Source organism: Gracilinanus agilis, chromosome 5 (assembly GCF_016433145.1).
Source record: "Gracilinanus agilis isolate LMUSP501 chromosome 5, AgileGrace, whole genome shotgun sequence".
In the NCBI taxonomy this organism is placed as follows: domain Eukaryota; kingdom Metazoa; phylum Chordata; class Mammalia; order Didelphimorphia; family Didelphidae; genus Gracilinanus; species Gracilinanus agilis.
In genome coordinates this window covers 154988829-155012369 of record NC_058134.1, presented here as the reverse complement: position 1 = coordinate 155012369, position 23541 = coordinate 154988829, and the positions used below count along the sequence as shown (strand labels likewise).

Sequence of the window (23541 nt, the reverse complement as noted above, 5' to 3'; positions counted from 1 at the left end):
CTCGAGTCAAATCTCAGGGGCATTTGGCCAACCTCTTCACAGAGATAAAAGTCATCTTTTTTTTTGTTTTGTAGGCTGTGGATGCAGGGTGAATGAACTGTATGGCTATTATGAGCCAATTCAAGTCCCCAAGAAATTGCTTATGGATTATGTGATCCCCATAATAGAATTTTCCTTCATTAGTTAAGCTGGGAGTGCTACTCAGCCTATTTCTAGGTATAAATATCTATTATCAAGGAGTAAAACATTATCACCTAGCATCATGATAAATATGAGGTACTATTGAACAAAAAAACTGCACTTGTTAAATTTAAAACAAATAAATACCTTATCATATACCAATTACACAAGGGTAACTGGAAACTAGTTATTAGTGTAATGAAGCTTAGGGAGATAGTAACAGATATGCAAGTCTAAAATTATCTTTGTATCATTTACCTAGGGAAAAGGGAAGAAAAGTCTGGCTAGGCAGGAGAGATTGACAACACATTCAAATATAATTCAAATTCAAGTGCCTACAATGTAAAAGGTGGATATCACAAATATCCTGCCTCTGCACTGCTGCACAGGCTTTCCTCCCTTTGCCTCTCAGAATCCCTAGCTTCATTACAACTTGGTGAGACTGTTCTTAAATTTTTCCTTTGGAATTCCACGTGGTGAGTGTAAAGACTAACTCTTCCTGAACTTCTCTTAAGGAACCTACCTTTCAAAAGAGACTCTGTGCCTGAAGCCTTTGCTTCATTCACCTCCAGGGCCCTCCGGTTCTCCAGCCTCGCTCAACTGAGGACTAATTAGATCTGCCTGGGTTAAACCAGGGGACCAGAGCAAATTACCTAGTGTGTTAGGTTACTTATCCTATCTTATCCTCTTTCTGATTTTCTCTTCCTCTCCTCATTTGTAAATAAACTTCCATAAAGGTCATTTTGACTTGAGGTTATTCTTTAATTGGGAATTGATAATTCTTCAATTCCTTGGTGACCAAAACCCCTTTTTACTCCTTACATGATCAAGACACATGCCCACAATGAAACTATAGTGCATATAGTTTATGTATATGTGGCCTTTGGGGGAGAGACTCTTTGGTATTTATTATTGTATACACAGTGCTTAACAGATGCAGATGCCTAGCATATAGTAAGCACCTGCTAAATGCTTGCTATACAGGGAAGAGCAATGGGCTGGAGTTAAAGTTTATAGGTTTAAATCCTGCTTATGTGACTGATACTACTTATGTGACTTTAAGCAGATCACTTAACTTCTCTGGGCCTCAGTTTTCTTGCCTGTAAAAAGGGGGTTGGACATTATTGCCTTTGAGGTCTTTTCCAGTTCTAGAGCTCTAATCCTATTTCATTATGTGAAAATGTTATTTCCTTCATAAGACTGACATACCTTGCATGAAGTTCGAAGTTTTTGCCTTTCCTTTTTAACGGCTTTTTTCTGAATTTCCTTTTCTTTCTTGGCCTGTAATGCTTGTTGTCTAATTTCCTCTTCTTCCTTCTCCTTCGCTAACCGAGCTGCTTCTAATTCAGCTTGTCTTTGCTACAACCAGGGAAAAAAGAAACTATGATGCATTGCAAATGCAATGAATCCAATTAATATTCAGTGTCAGAAAATAGGTAAGATTAAAATTATCTTATTGAAGAACAAAGACTGACTACAGTATGGTCAGAATAATGAGTTCCATCAAATATTTCCTTCTTTAACAGGAAAATGATATAAGATGCTTCTATGATATTGAAGATATTAGATGCTGCCACGATATTTACATTGTCTACAATACCCAATAGTGATAAAATTTTAGTAAATGCTTGATAAATGATTAAGCTTTTTTAATTTTAATTTTTTCAAACCCTCACCTTCTGTCTTAGAATCATTTCGGTTCCAAGGCAAATGAGTGGTATGGGCTAGGCAGCTGAAATTAAATCACGCAGCCAGGAAGTGTCTATGGCAAAAATAAATTCTTAATACTTATAATTAAGCCTCCTCCCTTTATTTATTTATTTATTTGTTTGTTTGTTTGTTTGTTTGTTTGTTTGTTTATTTGTGTAAAAAAAAACAACAACAAAAAAAAAAAAACCCTTACCTTCCATCTTGGAGTCAATACTGTATATTGGTTCCAAGGCAGAAGAGTAGTAAGGGCTAGGCAATAGAGGTTAAGTGACTTGCCCAGGATCAAACAGCTGGGAAGTGTCTGAGGCCAGATTTGAACTTAGGACCTTCCGTCTCTAAGCCTGGCTCTCAACCCACTGAGCTACCCAGCTGCCCTCTAAGCCTCCTCTCTTGCTAAGAATTATGCAAAGCATTTATTAGTGATTACAACCATTGTCAAGCTTAAGTTCCTAGGTTCTATATTTTTAATAGGCTTGAAGACTAAAGATTAATTTTTATCTTGTGGTATATTTTGATAAATTTCAGGTGCAAATACAAAATGCTTTGTTCACCATTCTAAGCTCTTCATAATCCAAGTCTTCTTACACTTTACTCCCTCTTTATTCTAGTGACACTGGCCTCCTGGCTGTTTAATGAACAGGACACTCCATTTCTTAGCTGTAGGCATTTTCTCTGGCTGTCTGCTGTGCCTGGAATGCTCTCCGTTCTCCAATTCAACTATTGATCTCCCTGGCTTCCTTTAAGTCCCAACGAAAATCCCACCTTCTACAGGAAGCCTTCCCCAACCCCTTTCCTTTATTAATTATTTCCCAATTATTCCACACTGCTTTGTATATAACTATTTGAATGTTGTTTCCCTTATTAAATCGTAAGCACTTTTAAGACAGGTACTGTCTTTTCTTTCTTTCTATATCTCCAGCATGGAGCATAGTACCTGGTACATTGTTGGGGCTTAATAAATGTTTATTGATTAACTGAATAAATTCATCCCACCAGTTAACTTTATAAATTGTCAACTTACTCTTTCTTTTGCTTCTTGCTCCTTTCTCTTTGCTTCTATTTTTGCTTTTTTCTCTGCCTCCTTCTTGGCTTTTTCTTCTTCCTTAAATTTTTTGATCCTAGGATCACAGCTATAGGCATTATCTATGAGAAGGAATAAAAACACTGTGAATACTTAGTCCCCCATTTAATACATTAGAACTTTTGAAAAAAATTTATACTTACCAACTAATGTTCTTATTCTGTTCATTTCTTCTTTTTTTCTTTGTGCCCTGCCTGCTCTGTTTTGTTTTTCAATCCACCTCCTCTCATCTCGACTGTAAAATGATAAACATTTGAAAAATGTAGTATTTTCTAAAGTTCCCTGTTTAGAAGCAATGATTTCTAAATCAAAATGCTGCAAACTACTATCAGACATCTATAAAAGGATGATGCTTAATATTAGGTTAGTGAAGAAAAGGTCATAGTGTAGGGAAGCATCCTGTCTCCCTCTCTCAAATATATTCACAAAAGGGTTGGTTAAGATGTGTCCAAATGCGATCTGGAGTGAACTGGACTTTACACTGTGGATATACTTCTGGAGACCTATGATGGACACATTTCTATTGAAGAAGTCTTCTATAGAAGAAGATGGAGGCTGTGAGGATCTAACTTTCTTCAAGCTAGGATTGTAGTTGAGTGGAACTACAGTGAATGAGTGGGTTTGTCTGTTCACAATGCATGGAGTACAAAAGTTCTGCTCTAAGGGAAGTTGAAGAAGAATGGGACATATATGGAGGAAAGAAATCTCTTTGTAAGACTGCGTGTCCTTGGATCCTAAGCCCACAAGGAGTTATAAATATGGCAAGGACTTTTTTTTTTTAAATTTTTACTATTATGCAAAAGACACTTCTGTAATGGTCACTATTGTATGAGCACACTTTCAAAACCAAAGACCCCAAAATAAAATCCTAAATACTCTGATGTGAAAGATAGTCTGCTTTTATCCTCATCCATCTGATTCCAATAGTTCCTTCTCTGGAGGTGGATCTCATTTCCTGTCATAAATCTTTCAGGATTGTCCCAGATCATTGCATTGCTAAGAGTAGACAAGTCTTCACCATTAATCGTCATGCAATGTTGTTGTTATGGTGTATAATGTTCTCCTGGTTCTGCTTATTTCTCTCTGCATCAGTTCATGCAGATCTTACCAGTTTTTTCCTGAAATCATCTTAGTTGTCATTTCTTATAAGAAGGGAGAAACATGAACTGTTTCCTTATTAGTAGATGCGAAAAATAATTTCTTACTTGTAGACTTATCCCAATAGCTAAGTAGCAGCTAACATTTATATAGCACTTATTATGAGCCAAACACTGTGCTAAGCATTTTACAATGATCTCATTTGATCCTCTGAACAACCTTAGGTTTTGTTATTATTGCCATTTGACAGAGGAAGAATCTGAGGCAAACAGAAGTTAAGTGAGCTGACCAGGGTCACACAGCTAGTCAGTCAGTACCTTAAGTCATATTTGAACTCAAACCTTCCTGACTCTAGACCCAGTGCTCTATCCACTTTGCTACCCAGTTGCCTAAGGTGAAGCCTGGGTTTAACAAATACAGCATTATTGCCTTCATTTCCTTATTCATGTTGTACATTTAATCTGTTAACAATAACCAGCCTCTCTATTTTTTAGCCAGTACAAAATAATTTTTATGATTATTCCTTTGTAATATAGCTTAGCTTACTACCAGGTGCCCTTCTTTCCTCTTTGTTTTCATTATTTCTCTTAAAAAACTTAATTTTGACCTTTTATTCCTCTACACAAATTTCATTATTTTCTCTAGCTTTTTGAAATAATCACTTCATAGTTTGATGGGTATAGCAATTAAGTAGCAGTCATTCTAATAATACTGGAAAGTCTGCCCATGAGCAATTAATATTTCTCCAAATGTTCAGTTCTGTATTTCTGTAAAAAATGTCTTAATAGTTTCATTCATATAGTGTATATTTGGAAGATAAGCTCCCAACTATTTTATACATTCAACAGATATTTTGAATGCCACCTTTTGTTGGTAATATATAGAAAAGTGAGTAATTTATTTGGCTTTGTTTTATATCCTGCTACTTTGCTGAAAATAATTGTTTCAAATTAAATACTACTTGATTCTTTAGGTTTCTCTAAATAGATTACTGTATCATCTGCAAAAAAAAATTAGTTTTTCCCACATTTTTTCTCTATTTTTAGCACCTCTACTTCTCTTTCTTACTATTTAAAAAATGTTATTTTAATAACATTTCCACATAAGTTGCCTTATTACTATTGACTCAGAGGAAATCAAATTATCTTTGGATCTTGTTTGCTGTGACCCACTTTTTCCTGTTGTTTGGTTCATCTCTGTGCTCAGAGGACTTTAGAGAGCTAAGAACTTTTGAAATTTTCTGAATGATAGAGAAGCCCTGATGCCACAAGGGACTCTGTCCATTCTATTATTCCAGTGCTATTAAAATAAAACAAACAAACAAAAAACTTTGATGATTGCTTCTGGGGCAAGAGCTTTATAAGGGTTCTTTTTATGTGACTGCCTCGGGTGACCAAAGACTATTCCCACTGGAACTCTTTCCCCGATCCCACTGTCCTGACTAACAAGTATATCATGTCACTTACTCTATCTGGACATTTGCCAGCTTTGCTTCACTTTACTTCACACTCAATCATCTCATCAGCCACCTGGATGCCAGGTGTACCATCTGCTAAATGTATTTCCCTTAACCCTCCCTTTTCTAGTTTTGGAATTATAATCAATATTTCCACTGCTACTGGAAAGGATGAACCATTATGTATTTTCCTATGACCTACTTTTTCAACCAAAATGCTACACCCAAGTCACCATTCCTTTTATGTGTTGTGCCTTCCAATTAGAACATAAAGTTCCTTCAAAACAGGGACTGCTTTTGTTTTGTATTTCTATCCCCAGTGCTCAACTATTACTAGATGCTCTTTCATTCATTCATTCCCATCATCCCTAATAAAATGGAAAAGTCTGGCAAATTCTCATTCAGACTGACGATATTGTAAATTTCACAAGGGTAAATGATACAGAGTTCTTAACTACTATTAATATCAGAGGACTTCAGAGGGCACACTGATTTTATTAAAGCCTGTAGCTAACCATAAGAGGAACCCCTATATGAGGATTTTGGCATTGCCCTGCTACCAATAGAACACTAAGACTTTCATGCACCAGGGACATTTATCCTTGGCTCTGGATTTAGGGTTTTTATTTCCTTATGCTAATATTGGAACATATCCCCTTTCCTTTGCATAAGTACCTTCTAACCATTAAATCCACACAATGTAATTTGGAAACATCTAGATAGTTTAAAGACATGGAGGTGTGGCACCACGACATCATAAATAGGACTGTTACTACTATCTGGTGAGTAATATTAAGTCATGAAGATTTCTCATTGTGAAACAAGTTGCCACAATATTTTATAACTTTCAAGATACCTGAAATCAAATTCTTCCATCTGAAAAAAACAAACAATAAAAAGAATAAATCATTATACTTGTTAATGACTTTACTTACCATTCTGCTTTTTCTTTTTCTTCTTCATCTAAATAAGAAAATTCTCTCCAAGAATCAAAGTTGTACCTGAAATAAAGAAGTGATAGACATAAAATGCCAGATATAAGTAATTTCACATTTTAAGCTATTATACATATAATGATATACTCTAATAAAGATATTATAATAGCCATTGAATTAATTGTATCTACTTAATTTTCTGTCAACAAAGAATTTCTTACTTTGTTTTCATTTTAAATTAGATGTAGGCATAAAATTTTATTGCACCCTTTCTCTCCTAATTATTGCAGGTTCTTCACTTCTTGAGATCTGTCAAAAATTTTTTTTCACCTATCATGGCTCTTACCCTCCTTTGCAACCCATTTTTTAACTTTATGACCAGTCATTGTCAATAATAACAAGTGATCATTTTCCTAATCTAATATATCTTATGTTAAGTAAAAATCATTAATTAGCAAAACTGAATTTCACTATTCCTATATTATAAATTCCTTGAGCGCAGGGACTATTTTGTTTTTGCATTTGCGTCATTTTCTCTTTTTCTTCCTCTTCCCACAACATGGCATATATAAGTACTTAATAGCAATTTGTTAATGATCAGTTGGGAAAATTATTTCATGCCCATTCTTCTTAGTACTCACCTGGGATTAACACAGCCATCAGAATTTTTTTTGTCTATTCAATTTGGATTAGCCAATATAAATTAATCTAAGTTTCAATTACTTTCACCATGTTGTCTTCAATAACCTAGCAACCTTCTGCAAAAGGAAATGGATTGGAATAATTTGTTTAGAAAAGGTCAAACAGTTCAAAGAAAAAACAGCTTTAAGCAAAAAGCTTTCATTAATTTTAAATGATGCTGCGCTTTAATGAGTTAATGATGAAAGTTTCTGAAAATCATTCATCTCCTCAATTGACATGTGTTTAATTAAAATCCTTTTAAGATTATGGCACTATTTAAATGAGTGTTAGCTTACCAAAAAGAGTAAAATGCATCTACATCTTCAAATGATGAATGCATGTCACCAAGTTTAGGAACATTTTTCTGATTCGACCATCTGAAATATTATATAAAAAGTGAACCCAGTCAAATTATAAAACTGATATGAAAATTGAATGATGTCAGAATTTGTAACATAGGCAATTTTTAAACATTTATGCCTGATAGGATGTGTCTTTAAAACATAATGTAAGCAACTAGTTTGATAGCTTTCACTGTAAGACTTGCTTTAGTGTTATGACATTAACAGCCTTAAAAATAGAGCATAATTCCTAACTTCCCTACCTGGCTGGAAAAATCAATCTTTCACATGTTGGACTCAATGCATAAAGTAAGATTTGAAAGAGAAAATCTGGTTAGTGGTGAACATCAAGGAGCAATGGGACAAATACAGATGAAGAAATTGAAGAATGATCATTCTAATTCTTTGGCTATCTTCTCCAAAACATGGGGAAGGAGGAAACGGGTTCTTTTCCCAAATATTTAATCACTTGCTAATGCAGCATCAAGAGGCAATTTGGTGAAATAGGAAGAACACTGGATTTGGACAGAGAGGGCCTGGCTTCAAATCTCAATTTTATTATTTATTCCATGGGGGACTCTGAACAAATCATAATCCCTTATAGCTTCAATCTCTTCATTTGTAAAATGAAGGAGGTTGGACTAGATAAACTATTTAATCCATTTAGTTTTAAACCTATGATCTTATAATGCTATGGAAAGAGAAGGCATTTTTATAGCAAACCTAATGTTTAACTTTTAGAATGAAAATAATAGCTAATAGATATAGAAACTTGAGCCTGGAAATTATGGAAATCAGGTTAGACAAATGGAATGAGCCTAGAAACCCCAGACTTAGAAAAATAAATTTTCCTACTTTCACACCCTTTGAATTGAAAGGTCTTGACTTTAAAATAATTACATGAATGGTTTCTGAACCAGGTTTCAGCTATTAAAGAACTGGTAGTATGTTCCTGATGTGGAAAAATGATCATTACCTATATTAAAAAACTGTTACAAAAAATATACTATATATTTTTATTACCTGGTTGTTGAGCCCTGAAAAGGACACAAACAGTGATACTTAGTGCCTTAGGAGAGGAATAAAAGGTGGGAAAATAGATTGAACATAAAGCCATTGAGAAAAAAAACTCTCAAGGGAAGTATGGTTGAACCATAATGAGGGAAAACAATGAGTTTACACTAACTTAAAAAAGTGAATTCAATCAAAGTTTTAAAAAATTGTAAAAATATTTAAAGAATTTTAAAAGTAAACCCACCCTTATCCTGAGAAGCCTTATGGTAATCAGCTACTCAGAGATAGGCAAAAGGGAGAAAAAAATACTAATTGGCAAAAGAGTAAAATGGTGCAGAAAAAGAGAAAGAAGTGAAGTTATAAACAAATAACATGTCTACATTAGAATCAGCCATTATCACATTATATACAGCATTGTGAAGGTGAAGAAAACAAAAGAACAGTTCTGAAATGTGTCAAAATAAGACTGTTTTTTCAGGGAATGAAACAACAGAGAAAACTGAGACTGCTAGATCTTCTTACAAGGGAAGAAGAGATGAGAAATATACTTTTTCTTTTTCTTCCTTGTGAAATAAGAAATGAAATTATTTTTCAGAAGAAAAAGAAAATATGGAAGACTTCTATATGTATGCAACAAGGCTGAAAGTTCAAAAGGTGATGCTGTCTCACCTGGAATTCCTTTCAAACACTGGTGTAAAAACTTCAAAGAAATTGTCCTTTGCTTCATTTTTAGAAGGAACTGAGTTATCAAAAGTAGGATCTATACTATTAAATGCTCGTCTTTTCCCGGGGTCAGACAACATTTCATAAGCTGAGGAAAAAAATTATAAGGTCACAAAACATCACCAGATATGACCTGACTTTACATGTGTCTATGGGAAAATGCTTTACTGGTATTAGTAGTATTCAAGTTAAGGTAGTTTTTTATTTTTACAGTACAATAATGGACTCTTGCTTTCAGCTTTGAAAATGATTAAGCAAAAGTTTAAATATACATTAGTTTAAATAACTAAAAAAAAATCATTATTAGGCAGGGGTGGCAAATAAGGTCTCAGAATAAATGATAGAATATAAGAATTACAGGAGTCAGTGTGCATCTGAGACTTTCCATGTTGTCATAATAATGTGTTAATTTCATTTAAATCACACACTTTTTAAGATTAAGGATTATTTGGAAATGGTGATTACTATTCCAGAAAGAATATGCTTTTATTTTCCTTAATAAATGTATAAACATACCTATGTTTAATATACAGTTTCTCACACATAAGATTGTATCCAATTATGGGGTATATAGTACATTAGAATACAGAATTAACTTCTTACCTTAGTCTATTTATCTAATAAAACTAGCCATGAAAAGTATTTATTTTTCCTCTTAACTGATTCCAGGTGGTTACACAATGTCACATGTTAATACAGACTATCACTTGAAATGAAACTGAAAACTGATGGGTCATGACTGTCATAAAAGAGGAAAAGATCTAAATCAATCCTGCTATTACAAGAAATAATTGTATTCAAATGAAAATAGTTAATGTTACCACACAGTAAATGAAATATACTGCTTAAGATATTAATTATATATGCCTCCAAAAAGATCTACATTAATTTAGTAAACACCAGAAATTCCTACCACTAAAAGCATTTTCTTACCTTTAGTAATGCAAGTAAAGTAGTCATTTTCCCCTTCTGCTATTGGTTCACCTGCTGCTTTTCGTTTGTCTGGATGATGTTTCAAAACCATCGCTTTATCTACCAAATGAGTCAGGTTTGGATAAGTTCTGTCACTTAATGTTTTGTATTTGAAAATAAAAACAAGTTAAAATGATTCATTTCTGGAATCTTAAGGATAATTCTGAATGTCATGACATATACTTTGTCATGAAACAGATTCGTCCCCCCCCAATTAAATGTCATTATAAATTAAAATCTTTTTGGATAATTTACTATTAGAAGTTGGACAATTCAAATTATCAAAGACTCTGAATCCATAAAAATAAATTAAACCTACATCTTTCTAGCTAGCACGGGCCAGTGGAAATGGCACTGCATTTGGGGCCAGAGAACTGGGGAGTCTGAATCTTGCCCTAACACAATCTCTCAAATACTAATTTTCTTCATGTAAAAGGGCCAATATTTACACCACTTATTTCACAGGGTTTTTCTGAAGGAAGTGATTTGCAAACATTAAAGAACTACATAAATGAGTTACTGCTAATATTCTAATATTTTAAAACTATAAAAATGAGAAAATTTTCAACTCTGTATCAGAATCTTGTTTGTTTTTTTGATGGGAGGATGGAGGACTGAACCTGAGATTTCACTAGAGAAATTTCTTCAACCTAAAAAAGCTCAGGTACTGTTCTACTTGCCAAAATTCTTAATGCTAACATAAATTTCGCATTATAAACACACATCAAATGTAATGAACACAAGTCTGTAAATAGACAGGGCTTTTAAAGTAATACTTTTTATTTTATGTATTTAACAAAAAAGTTTAAAAATATTTCTGTACATATATCATAACTAGTATTTATTGTGTTTCATCCATTCACTGGAGATGGAACAAGGGCTAGACTTATGGATTTCATTGTAACTCTCAGGGCAGGAAACTCCTCAACTTGCAGGTTGGCATCTGTGACTTGTATTTCTTTTTTTTTTTTTTAACCCTTGTACTTCGGTGTATTGTCTCATAGGTGGAAGATTGGTATGGGTGGGCAATGGGGGTCAAGTGACTTGCCCAGGGTCACACAGCTGGGAAGTGGCTGAGGCTGGGTTTGAACCTAGGACCTCCCGTCTCTAGGCCTGACTCTCACTCCACTGAGCTACCCAGCTGCCCCCATCTGTGACTTGTAAGCAGAGAAACTTCCTAAAGAACTGAGAGGTTTAATGACATTCAGGGTCAGAAAGTTCTAATGTGACAAAGGCAGGGCATGTACCCAGGTAGGTCTTCTTGGCTAGTGGGCTGACTTGACTCTTTAGCCACTGTTTTTCCCCATCTACCTATTTAGTCATAATGTTATTTTAATATTATATTTGTACTTAGAAAAGAAACAAAGATGCTAATTGCCTTACTTACTCCTGATGCTCCTATGATGATTCTAACAAGATAAAGGAAATGAAGGATAAATTTTTATTAAGGAGCATACAACATCCAGTATTATTGGCAATTAACTGTTGAAATGAATGTAACTTTATAATCAAATTTATAGGTTATTGCCTTCATTTTTATGTCTTCCCACTAGAAAGATTGTTTATATCAATAAATTTACAGTCTGTCAGGTGTCTACCATCCCAATGTTGACCCTTGACTAGATCCTTCCTACCATCCATCCTTAGATCCTTCCTACCATTCATCCTTCCATCCATCCTTCCTTCCTTCCTCCCTCCCTCCCTTCCTTCTTTTCTTCCTTCCTTCTTTTTTTCTCCCTTATCTTCCATCTTAGAATCAATACTGTGTATGGTTCCAAGGCAGAAGAGTGGTAAGGGCTAGGCAATGGGGGTTAAGTGACTTACCCAGAGTCACACAACTAGGAAGTGTCTGAGGCCAGATTTGAAACTAGGACTTCCCATTTCTAGACCTAGCTCTCAATCCACTGAGCTACCCGGCTGCCTTTGATGCATGTTTATTTCTACAATTATCAAAAATAAATAGCATAGTGAAAACAATTCTCTGCTCTCTAATGATACTTTCCAGTTTTATATAAAGCACCAATAAAAATTAGACATTATATGAGCATGAAGGTATTACACAAAGTGCATTCTATAAAAACTTAGTTCATAAAAAGGATATAAAACAATTTACTGGTGAAAATGTTACATTTATGTTTACTGTTCGGTGAGAGCAACATATTTTTAAAAAGTCATGCCTAGAGACACAGAATACTTTAATTATTTATACATCTAATGCATTCACTCTCTATCATAGAATTAATTCTTAAAGAGAGAGGTTTGGATAGCTAAGTCATTTGAAGAAGGGAGAATACAATAGAGTAAAAATGTAAAAGTGTTCCTGAATTCCCATGAAACTTGTCATGTTATCAACTTCTTCCATGCCTCACTACCAATTTCTAACAATAAGAAAATGGCGAAAAATGTTATACCAGAAAAAAGAAAAGGGTTCAAAATGTGGTGTTCTGTGAGTAAAACACTCTCATTTCCTAATACTATGCTTTCATCTAGTAAAATCCTTTATGTTTTGTTTTTTAAATCTGAATGTTCCTTTCATAGGATTTCAACTACTTTGATGATTATACCACCTCAAAATTTGAGTTTAGGTCTATCACTGTTAGATAAAAAATTAATGTTTGATGTATATATCTTTGTTCTAATAAATAATATGACAAATTGGTTAACATGTATTACCCCATGATTTTCAAGTTGTGAATTCACGAATAAGACAAGACCTAAAACTAGTAAGAGTAGAATTTATAAAGATCCTTCAAATGCTACAATATCCACCCTGATTCCAAAATAACACTAGAGAGAGGCAGCAATGAAAGTAATGTTTAGGAAAAAGTTTTCAAAATTTTAGTCATATACTTTCAAGTATTTATCATTATAAAGTATAACATAGTCATATACAATATTTTATGTTTATAAATCATATTTTAAAAACTGAATTGATCTTGTATTAGATTTTTCCACAAAAAGATCGCAACTGACATGTTTTAAAGTGACTGAAACAGTCCCAGTATCTACAGTTAGCTATACTGATCACTTAAGTCTAGAACAATGTTTCTCAGTACAAGGGCTAAGGACATTGGGTTTAAGTTATCTTCCTTACTTTCCATTCTTGGACCATCATACAGGCAATACATAGCCTAGCCATTATTTCCACTTCCTACCATGGCACAAATTCATCCATTCATCTATATATCCATCCAAGTATTTACTAAACAGCTATTTTACAAAAGATACCGTGTCAGGGACTGTGAAGGATATAAAGGCACACAAGACATTGTCTGTGCCCTCAAAGAGGTTATAACCTAGTAGGTGAAAAATGACATACAGAAATAATTATAATATGAGGATGTAAATAGAATCAAAGGGACATTAATAAATTGATATGAAATTTTAGAGAAAGGAAATATTGCCTCCATCTAGGGATTTAGAAAAACCCTCCTTAATAGAGGCGCCATTTAAGCAAAATCTTTAAAGATGGATAGAATTCTGAATGGTAAAGATGAGGTATAAATATTGTGAGTAGAAAGAGGTAGAACACAAGTAAAGAAAAGCAAATAATTGAATTTGGTTGAAGTTAAAGGTAAATTAAAAAACCATCATCATCATTATTGCAAGGTCACCCTAGAAGATAACCTTAGCCAAATTATGAAGGGCTTTGAATGCCATGCTTAAGAATTTAGGCTTGATTTGGTAAGCAAATGAAGGTCTCTGAACAATTAGCATAATAAGAGCTAGAGGTGGATCTGAGATTGCTATTTAAAGAAAAGAAACACTAAAGCCACAAAAACTATTTAGAGAATTAATGTAATATTCTACATAATAGGGTTCTAAACAAGTATGGCAGCACTAGAAATGATTTAAATGAAATTTTGGAGTTATATTTAAACCATTAAGTGAGTTGCAAAAAAGAATAGAAAGGAGAATATTAAGTTTAGACTTTGCACCTACTGAATTTGAGATAATAACAGGAAATCCAGATAGCTAAGCAATTTGTAATTATAAGTGTAATACTAAAGAGATGATGGGCTAGAGATATAGCAATTGAAATTATGGAAGATGAGATTATCAAGGCTGAGAAAGAAGACTGTGGAAGACAGAATCTTAAGGAAATAAAGCAAGAAAAGTCAGGAGAGGAAGTAGAGGAGGGAAGAGAGATATAAGAATACAAAGAAACCAAGAAATGAGAGTGTATTAAATAGAAAAGTATATCAAGTGTCAAATACTGCAGATATATTGAGTCCAAGGACTAAAGGATGATAATTAGGTCAATGGTTATCTTCTGAGATTTTTTGGACATGGGTCTGACTATCCCTGATCCCTATATGTGGCTAAAATAGAGTGAAAGTATGGATCATAAGAGTTGAGAGAACCCCTTTCCATCCTTTTTCAGTTGATTACATAACAAGTTCAACTGTATGCTGGCTGTCTGCTACCCTTGAAATTCTTCTCCCTTGTCCTATTGTAACTCATGCCTTACAAACCCTATCCAAATTTCTAAATCTGCTTTTATAAGTTTTCCTACAACACTACCTTCTCTGCTCCTACTCAATGCAATGGAATGCCCATGGACACAGAAATCAAAGAGCCATGCAGGCAGAGTCCAGTACAAATTTCTGTTATCTTATTTCAAATGAGCACGAATCCAGAAATCATTTTATTTTTCTCTATTATGATGCTTCACAGAGGCTCTCCTAAAACTTTTCTTCTCAAGCCTCCTATACTACTTTCCCTGCTATTTCTCAGCAAAAGGACACACCTCCAATTTTAATGAGAAAATAAGAGGCTATCTGTTTTAAGTTCCTTCTTTCCTTTTCTGCAAGTCAAAACTTCTCTTTATTAACCCCCATCTTCTCCCTTTTTTGTTCTAATTTCTAACAAAGAAGTGGTTCTTTCTTCCCAAGACTAATCTCAGCCAAACTTCATGCTATTTTTCTACCATTCTTCTAATCACTTAGGTTTCAGTTGGAGTCATCTTTGACTCCTCACTTTACCTCACCTTCTCATAGCCAATTTTCGGCCATTTCTCATGGATTCTACTTCCATAAGATCTTGCATCCATCTCCTTTTTTTCATCTCACATGACCACCAACCTATGGAAAATTGCATCACCTCTCATCTCAACTTCCATAATAGCCTAATTGCTACTATTCCTCATCTCTGTCCTCTCAAATCCATTTTATACATAGCTGCCAAAATAACTTTTCTAAATATGGTTATGTTACTCCCATGTTTGAAAATTTTCAGCTGCTCTCTATTTCCTCTGGGATAAAAGTCAAACTCATCTTGACATTTAAAGTCCTGCACAATCTGGTTCTAGCCTTCTTTTCCAGATGTATTGAATTCACAATGCTCCTTGTCACACTCTGGCCCACCTGCTTCTTTCTAGAACTCAGCATTCTATCTCCATACCTTTGCCCAATTATCTCCCATCCACAGAATATCTTCCCCTTTGCTACTCATTCTCAGAATATTTAGCTTCCTTCAAAGCTCAGCACAAATGCTACCTCATATAGGAAAGCCTATCCCTATGAACTCCTAGCTTCTAGAACTTTTTCTCTCTTAATATTAAGCTGTATTTACTTATCTGTTTAATGTTGTAGCTCCTAGTAGATTATACACTTTTTTAAGGTAGCCACTATTTGTCATTTCTATCTTAGTATCCCGTGATTCCTAGCATAAAAATTAAACTCAACTGGAGATTTAGCAGTATAAATTTTAGTTCCTCTGAGCCAGATTACAAATTTTCTAAAATAGTATACAATAAAATTCTCCCAAGTTGAAGTATGAATTTCTAGTCTTTTTAATCACCATCCTTTTCCTTTTTTATCACCAGTGTTATAACTGATTGAATTGAACTGAATTTTTTGGGGGGAAGAGATTATGGTGGAGTCACAAGATATAAGGACTAGTAAGAGGCAGATGTTTCATATAGGAGGAGAATAAATGGTTAAATGTGAGTGAGGCAGCTGAAGTTTGAACTGGTTGGTGGAAATTTCTGCATAATTATATCATTTAAAATATAATGAAGCTTTAACAAAAATAATTTTTTTTTACTGAAAAGAAACAGGGCAGTATCAAGAATTATGTGACCAAAGCCTAGAACAAAACACTAACAACCTAAGAGCATAGTAAATCTTACCAAATGCAAGTAAGACTACTAAAGAGAATAGAAGTTTAACTTATTTTTAAAAGCTGACCATCTTAAGAATGCTTTTTACATTACAGAGAAAATTCATTCCATGTTCTGATATTTTTTTCATTCTTACTGAATGAGGAAGTTGACAAATGTGAAAAAACAGATGCTGTTAATCTGTTTTCTGGTTTTGTTGATCAATAGATACCCTGACCACAAGGTGTTTTTTTCCTGATATAATCCTACAAAGGTATAGTTAAATCTAGAGCTACAGATATAGGCTTTTTCACACCTTCAAAAAGAATAATTGTATTCCCATGTCAAACTTTGAAGAATTCCAAAATAGTAACCAATATAAAATACTTACGGGCTGCTTTAATTTGTTTCTGAGTAGCCCTGTATCTTAAATGTCCAAGTCCAAGAACTGCATAATGATCTTGATTCTGAGAAACAAATATAAAAGGTTTGAATTTAATAAAAATGCGCTTCCTACCTCTTGTGTCATGCATATTAGTGCACAGCTAAAACAGTCTTCCTTTCTGAGGGATCTAACGCTCTCCACATTCAGAGGAAGAACTACAGGAATGGAAACACATAAGAAAAACAACTGCTTGAACACATGGGTTTATGTGGACATGATTGGGGGATGCAGATGGCAAACGGCCATACCAATGCAACTATCAATAATATGGAAATAAGCCTTGATTGATGACACATGTTAAAACCAGTGGAAATGCACATCGACTATAGGGGGTAGAGGGTGAAGGGGAAATTAAAAACAGGAATCGTGTAACCATGGAAAATTTTTCTAAAAAATAAAATATTAAAAAAATAAATAAGTAAAATAAAACAGTCTTCCTAGGAGAATGGTTAGGATCAAATTTAGTATGTAAAAGAATAGTTGAACAGGACCTATCTCAAGGTTTGCATCAAGAACAGGAGACACAATCCTCTGAACGTTGGCCATAAAATTCTTAAGTAATATTAATGGACTAAAAGCTTGATCATACTATGGAGGTAATCCTGCATTCCTGAAGGGTTATGGCATTGGAAGAAAAGTTCCAGTGGGTATGACCAAGCTTTCCAGACTTGTTTTGGAAAGAGAATGGTCCTGGCAACAGATTGTCTCTGCTACCTGAGGAACAACCTAGCAAAATATGGTCTTGCATATTATATGTTAACTAAAGAACTAGATGGGCTAAAGTGATTAAATTAAATGTTGATAGTAATATAGAGAAACAGGCCTAATATTATATTGCTAGAGTAGCTGAGATTTTTTTTTTAAGAAAATGAGATGGAAATATACATTAAGAGAGGTAAAGCTATTTATGCTTATTGACCTAGAGATCTCATTACTAAGATTAGGCTCTAAGAGCATTATTAAGAGAATAAAAAGCGGTATATGTATGAAAATATTCATGGAAGCTTTTTTAAGACAAAATAACTAGAAATAACACAAATGCAGTGAATAGGGAGAAATGGCTGAATATTGTTATATTTGAATGTAAATGGATTATTTTCTATTTTTTAGAAATGACAAATGCTGGAAATATAAAAATAAGGGAAATGTATGAAGAGACCAAAAAAGGAGCATAAGAATAATACATACCATGATTACATTAAAAAAAATAAGAGCCACAAAATCAAGAGAAAAAGTATCCAAGTAAAACAAATACAAAAAGAACTCAAAAGCAGATGTTTATATTAGTATTCATATGCAATCTACATATTTTTAAAACTATAAACAATGTGGAGTTTGTGGTTTTACATATAATTTTTTATGCATTTATTTTTTTTGTTGGTAGTGATAATTAAATCAAGCTTAAGAGTACGATTGTTTTGTTCCTTATCATTGAATGTCCAGCATCTACCATGTTTCTCAATTAATGACAAATTGGTCACTACCTCAGAGATTCCATGAGTTTGTATAACAATTAAGTAAAGCATTATGTCTTTCCAACTTACTCAAACTGTGGACCATTTTGTTTGGCTGTTGTACTAACTTCTAAAGCCCTAAGGCTGGTACTGAGACAGATGCTTTTACTAGGAAAAACTTATCCTCCAAGTCCACATGGGAGTGGGTGTAGTTCTCTAAATAAAAGAACTTGAATGAAGAACATTGCTTAGACTAGAAGGAGCTGAGTTAGGTGTAGAGATAATGAAGGATAATGAAAAGGCTAGAGATACCCTAGGGAAGAGATAAAGTCAGGGTAAATACTGAGTGCCTTGGGCATATGGCTTTTCCATATAAGAGTCAGATTTTCTCTCTGCTACCAATATATGTAATAAAAAAATTGTTGTAGTGATACAGGAGACTCCTAGAGACTTAGAACTGTCCCTACAGATTTCTAATGGCCTGGCCAGACTCAAAAATGATGGGCTACAACAATAGGGGGAGGTAAAAGGAGTGGGTAACCAGCTTTCTCTATCATAGGATCAAAGGTTTAAAGCTAGAAACCCAGCCAGAGGCCATCCAGGCAACCTCCAAATTTTATATAAAAGGAAAATGAGGGCCAGAGAAGCTAAATGACTTGCCAAGGTAATATACATAATAAGGAACAGATCCAAGATTCAAGCCATGTCCTCTTATTTCAAACCTAAGGTTCTTTCCTTTCTGTCACAATACCTCCTTCATCATAAAGATCTGGCATGCTACTCTGGAGGCTATGCTTCCTTCTCTGTCTATTCACCTAGCATATGCTTTCTTTCCCCACCTGCCTAGAAAGTTTAGAACCTAGTATTACAGTAAGTAGAAGTAACTGGAAAGATTCTCATTTTAAAAAAAAAGTATCGGTAGGCTGTGCTCATGACCTTTTATGCAAAAAAAGGCTTTTCATGAGGCTATACCGATACACTATTGTTTAGAATGTGGGTACATTTCTTTTTTCTTTTTTTTTTTAAATGGACAATGGAAGTGCCAATTAGAAACAGTTCTCATGATTCAACCTACACGACACATTGTAAAGCCAGATGAATTAATAAGTGCAATTCTAGGAAAGAAAAGGAATTGCAGGCAAGGTGATCTTAGAATGTTATGCCTGCTGAAAAATAATTTAGTTGAATAAAATAGTTGAAAACTTTTAGAGATATTACCCAATAATTTTAAAGGAAAATACAACTACAATGTTAACTTGGTATGCATATACAATACCTTCCAGTCTTTAGGATCAAGTGTTTTCAGCATAGGAAATTCCTCTAACTGTAATTCTTCATCTTCTGATTCCTCTGATAATTCTTTCTTATCCTCTAGTTCCTGAAAAGAGGCTGAAATATTCCTGTTTCGCCTCTTAATAAATGCTTCATACCATCTTCCCACAGGTTCAACTTGACAGATTACAGAAGCTATGATTGAAAAGTATTGAGAAGTTTCAATGTACTTTACAGGATATAGTTATTTCAAAATAAAACATTCCCCTAGGACAGTCATGGGCAAACTACGACCTGCCCTGCAGGCCAGATGCAGGGGCCCCTGAAATGTTCTATAGGGCTGTGGGACATTATTCCTAATCTGAGGAATACAATGAGTTGCCTTAGAAACAGACTGATAGATGAGCATTTCCTTTCCTTTGGTCCCCTCTTTAAAAAGTTTGTCCATCACTGGCTTAGGAAATAACAGAGTCCAACAAATGATGTCTTCACAAATTTCAATTTTTAAAAGCATTACTTAGGAAAACAAGTGTACTAATCAAACTATCAGAAAGATTAATAATACATAATTAACTTCCAACAAATACACAAATAATACTCCTTATTCCAAAGTCTTTTTGTGCCACAGCCAACAGGCATGCACAAAATGACTTCATAACCAAATAAGTTACTACTGACTTCCTGGGGAATTGGGAGAGTAATCAGGAAAAAGAGGTGAAATAGTGAAAATGATTTTTTACATCAGTTAATAGTAAAAACAATTGGAGGCAGCTGGGTGGCTCAGTGGATTGAGAGCCAGGCCTAGAGACTGGACATCCTAGGTTCAAATCTGGCCTGAGACATTTCCCAGCTGTGTGACCCTGGTCAAGTCACTTGACTTCCATTGCCTAACCCTTATCACTCTTCTGCCTTGGAGCCAATTGGCTCCAAGACAGAAGGTAAGATTTAAAAAAAATTGTAAAAACAAGTATGCAGAGACTATGGAAAATGTCTTCATGAAATTTATTCACAGGTTGACCTTAAGGATCATCTCAAAAAATACTGAACACTATTTAACATTGTTTACAGGAACTACTCTGTAAAACCTAGGTTAAACATTTCTAAGAGAATGCATTATCAGCATGTTTAAATGTGTCCTTCAAGGTCTTCCTTTAATCAATCAACTATTTACCAAGTATTCCTGAGAAATGAAGGCAAACTGCTCTAACTTTACTTTCTTATAATACAGTTTTAGGAGAGGGGAATGTAAATTGTGCTAAATAAGTGGTTACTGTATGTAAGAAAGCAAATTGTTATAGTGTGATAACAAGTAACTAAAAAGTAACACTTATCTTTTAAATGATCTCCACAAATGTTGAAGAGAATTGAATACCTGTTCACATTTTACTTCTTTCAGGAATCCAAGACTATCACTGCACTGTTAGAATCAAGTTCAAACACATAAAACTAGAGGTACATAGCTTGGGCATGTGAAGCAATACTCCTGGCATATCTTTCTCCTTTAAGATGATCTCACTTTACTACTTCTAAAATTCCTAGTTTTCTCAATTTTATTTTCTGTCATGCACTACAACAAGCCTTTAGCAGATCACCCTTACCAGCTGCTGTGATCCAAAAAAATTGATCATCTTGTAGCCAACCTCCTGGCAAAGAGCTTTTCTTTCCGTTAGGAATACTCAAACCTTTTTGGCTAGGTAGAATCTAACAATTCTTGTCCTCTTTAGGCGGACTTCAGCACCCCAGTCACACCACCACACCGGGAAGAAAAACTACATTATCAGGAATTCCCATAAATATAACACAACTAGGATGACACATTTAAGAGCTGTTCCCAAGAACGGTTACCTATGCAAGCCAATAGGGAAACAAGGCCGTTTCAGGCTAACAGGAGCCTAGCAAACTGAAGTTCTTATAGCAGCAGGACAACTTCTGAACAACGAACTTTACACAGAAATGACCTCCGATAAGGGCGCTGAATCAACGCCGATCTCGGAAGCAGCCGCGGCGGCCAAGCTGACAGCCACAGCCTTCTGGTGAGCCAGAGGAGAGCAAAGCACAAGAGCCGGCCCCCAGGCTTGAGGAGCATGGTTTGCTGGGCAAAGGGATGCCTTTGTATGGGCAGCCGGCGACACGTGTGGGGCACAGCCCCGGCTTCTCCCCTCCTCACGGGAACCTCGGGTCTTTCTTTCCCTGCAAGGATGGGCAGGATGGGGCACCGGAGGAGCCCCAGGGCATCGTCAGCACCCAGTTTGAGATTCAGCTCCCAGCTCGGAGACCCTGCGCGGGGACGCTCACGCTGGTCCGCGCTCCCCAGGATCCGGCGTTCGCCAGAGACGCCCTTTGGCCCCTCGTGCCTCCGGAGCCGCCGGGTCACAGGGCGGGGCCAGGGGCCGGCAGGGAGGTCTGGTGCCGGGCGGAGGGCAGGGGCCGGGGGGGCAGAGGCTGGGAAGCCCAGAGAGGGGAGGGCGGGCGCAGCAAGCGGTTCTAGACACTTACCCGTGGACAGAGCTCGGGTGACGGCGGTGCCCTGGCCGTCCGGCGCGCCAGGCAGCAGCAACATGATGGCGCTGGTCCAAGCGGCGGTTCCTCTCCCGAGTTAGGGACGCCTCGCGGTCCCTCTCCAGCCTCTCGGCGGGGTCCCTCGCGCCTCCGCTCGTTCTCCAGAGCCCAGGAACCGGCGCATGGAGACCAACCACAACTGCTTCCGGGCCATTGCCCTCTGGGTGCGTCGCTCTCTCCTGCCCCCCATCCTTGTACGTACAGACGCAGACTCTCCCTGACAGACCCGGCTAGGCACTAAATCCTCACCGAAGGTTCCTAGACTGTCCGGTTTTTTCCGAAGTTGGCCGGGCTGGTTTGGAGGGGCAACCCCTTTATTTTCTTCGTAGACATCTCGAAACGTGGATTTGAGGAGGGATTCCTAGTTAACAAACATTTGCTAAGGCTTAGGATTCCAAGATAAGCAGAAAAACACTAAACTGCCCCCGCCCTCAGTTCACATTCTAATGAGAGTAAACTATGAACATATAAAGTAAGTCCATTGTAATTGGAAGAAATCTCGGAAAGAGGGCCATAAACTTTGAGGAAAGGACAAATGGACATGGAGTTGATGAAATTTCAAAGTGAATTCTATTATTTTTTATTTCCCCTTTGTGGGGAACGTATTTGTGAACCAAGAAGCTTTCAAGCTAACTAAACTTGAGGGTTCTCTTAGATTCCAGGTCGACATGGGATTCATTTGAAATTTAAAAGTAATGATTTTTGAGAGTCACATGGACAGCAAGGAGATCAAATCAATTAGTACTTAAAGAAATTAATTCAGACTCTTCACTGGAAGGTGAAAAACTGAAGATGAAGCTTAAATAACTTAATAACTTAAAAACTTAAATTTGGCCACGTAATGAGAAAACAAGACTCATTGGAAAAGACTGATACTGGGTAGCTTTGAAGGCAAAAGAAAAAGGGGAAGGCAGAGAAACAAGGACCGTGAACTTGGACAGATTTTGAGAGTCAGTGGAAGATAGAAGGGCTCTTATACATGGGAACACAAAAGGCTGGACACAACTGAACAACAAAGCCATATGTTAAGGGTTGTGGGGTATACAAAAATTAATAAAGAGAAGCCTCCACCCTAAAGGAACGCACAACATAGTAATTATACAGCATATAACTATATATAAAAATCTGTCATACATCACTGTGACATTTTTCCTAAGGTCAGGAAGACTGAACTGAATCTACTTTACTCTAGGTAACACCTATTTCTTTTTTCATTTCTTCCCCACATTTATTGAATGCCTAGTGAGTATATAGAAACTGTTCTAGGAATTATGATAATTACTTTGGATTTAGGGGACACAAAATTCTTCCTGCTTGAATCTGGAGTGAGAAGCCAGAACCATGGAAGCAGGGCTATTGAAGAAGAAAGCCTTGGAATCCTCTAATATTTACTACCTGTATAACCTTGTCTTAACTCTCCTGAGCCTCAGTTTTCTCAAGATGTTTAAACAAGTAAGTTGGATTTGACAAGTCTCTGAAGTTCTTTTCTAGTTCCAGATCAATGAGTGTCTGAACTG

The 23541-nt window shown here is 35.7% G+C and overlaps 1 protein-coding gene across 5 annotated transcripts in view; it reads right to left on the bottom strand.

Annotated features, from left to right (window-relative positions):
• The window catches only part of DNAJC2 (DnaJ heat shock protein family (Hsp40) member C2), a 34908-nt gene extending 12750 nt beyond the window's left edge, over positions 1–22158 (bottom strand). For 2 of the 5 annotated variants that reach the window (XM_044678641.1, XM_044678642.1), the window contains exons 1-10: positions 21962–22155; positions 19470–19660; positions 16686–16761; positions 10153–10251; positions 9166–9307; positions 7438–7518; positions 6461–6526; positions 3115–3206; positions 2912–3033; positions 1390–1539 (exon numbers count right to left, since the gene is read on the bottom strand). In XM_044678641.1, the coding sequence (XP_044534576.1) occupies positions 1390–1539; positions 2912–3033; positions 3115–3206; positions 6461–6526; positions 7438–7518; positions 9166–9307; positions 10153–10251; positions 16686–16761; positions 19470–19660; positions 21962–22025 (1083 nt within the window). In that variant the 5' untranslated portion in view covers positions 22026–22155. Of the gene's footprint in view, positions 1–1389; positions 1540–2911; positions 3034–3114; positions 3207–6460; positions 6527–7437; positions 7519–9165; positions 9308–10152; positions 10287–16685; positions 16762–19469; positions 19661–21961 lie in introns of those variants that run through there. The other 3 variants (XM_044678643.1, XM_044678645.1, XM_044678646.1) reach the window with 3 other exon arrangements.
• Positions 22159–23541: the final 1383 nt, after the last annotated feature.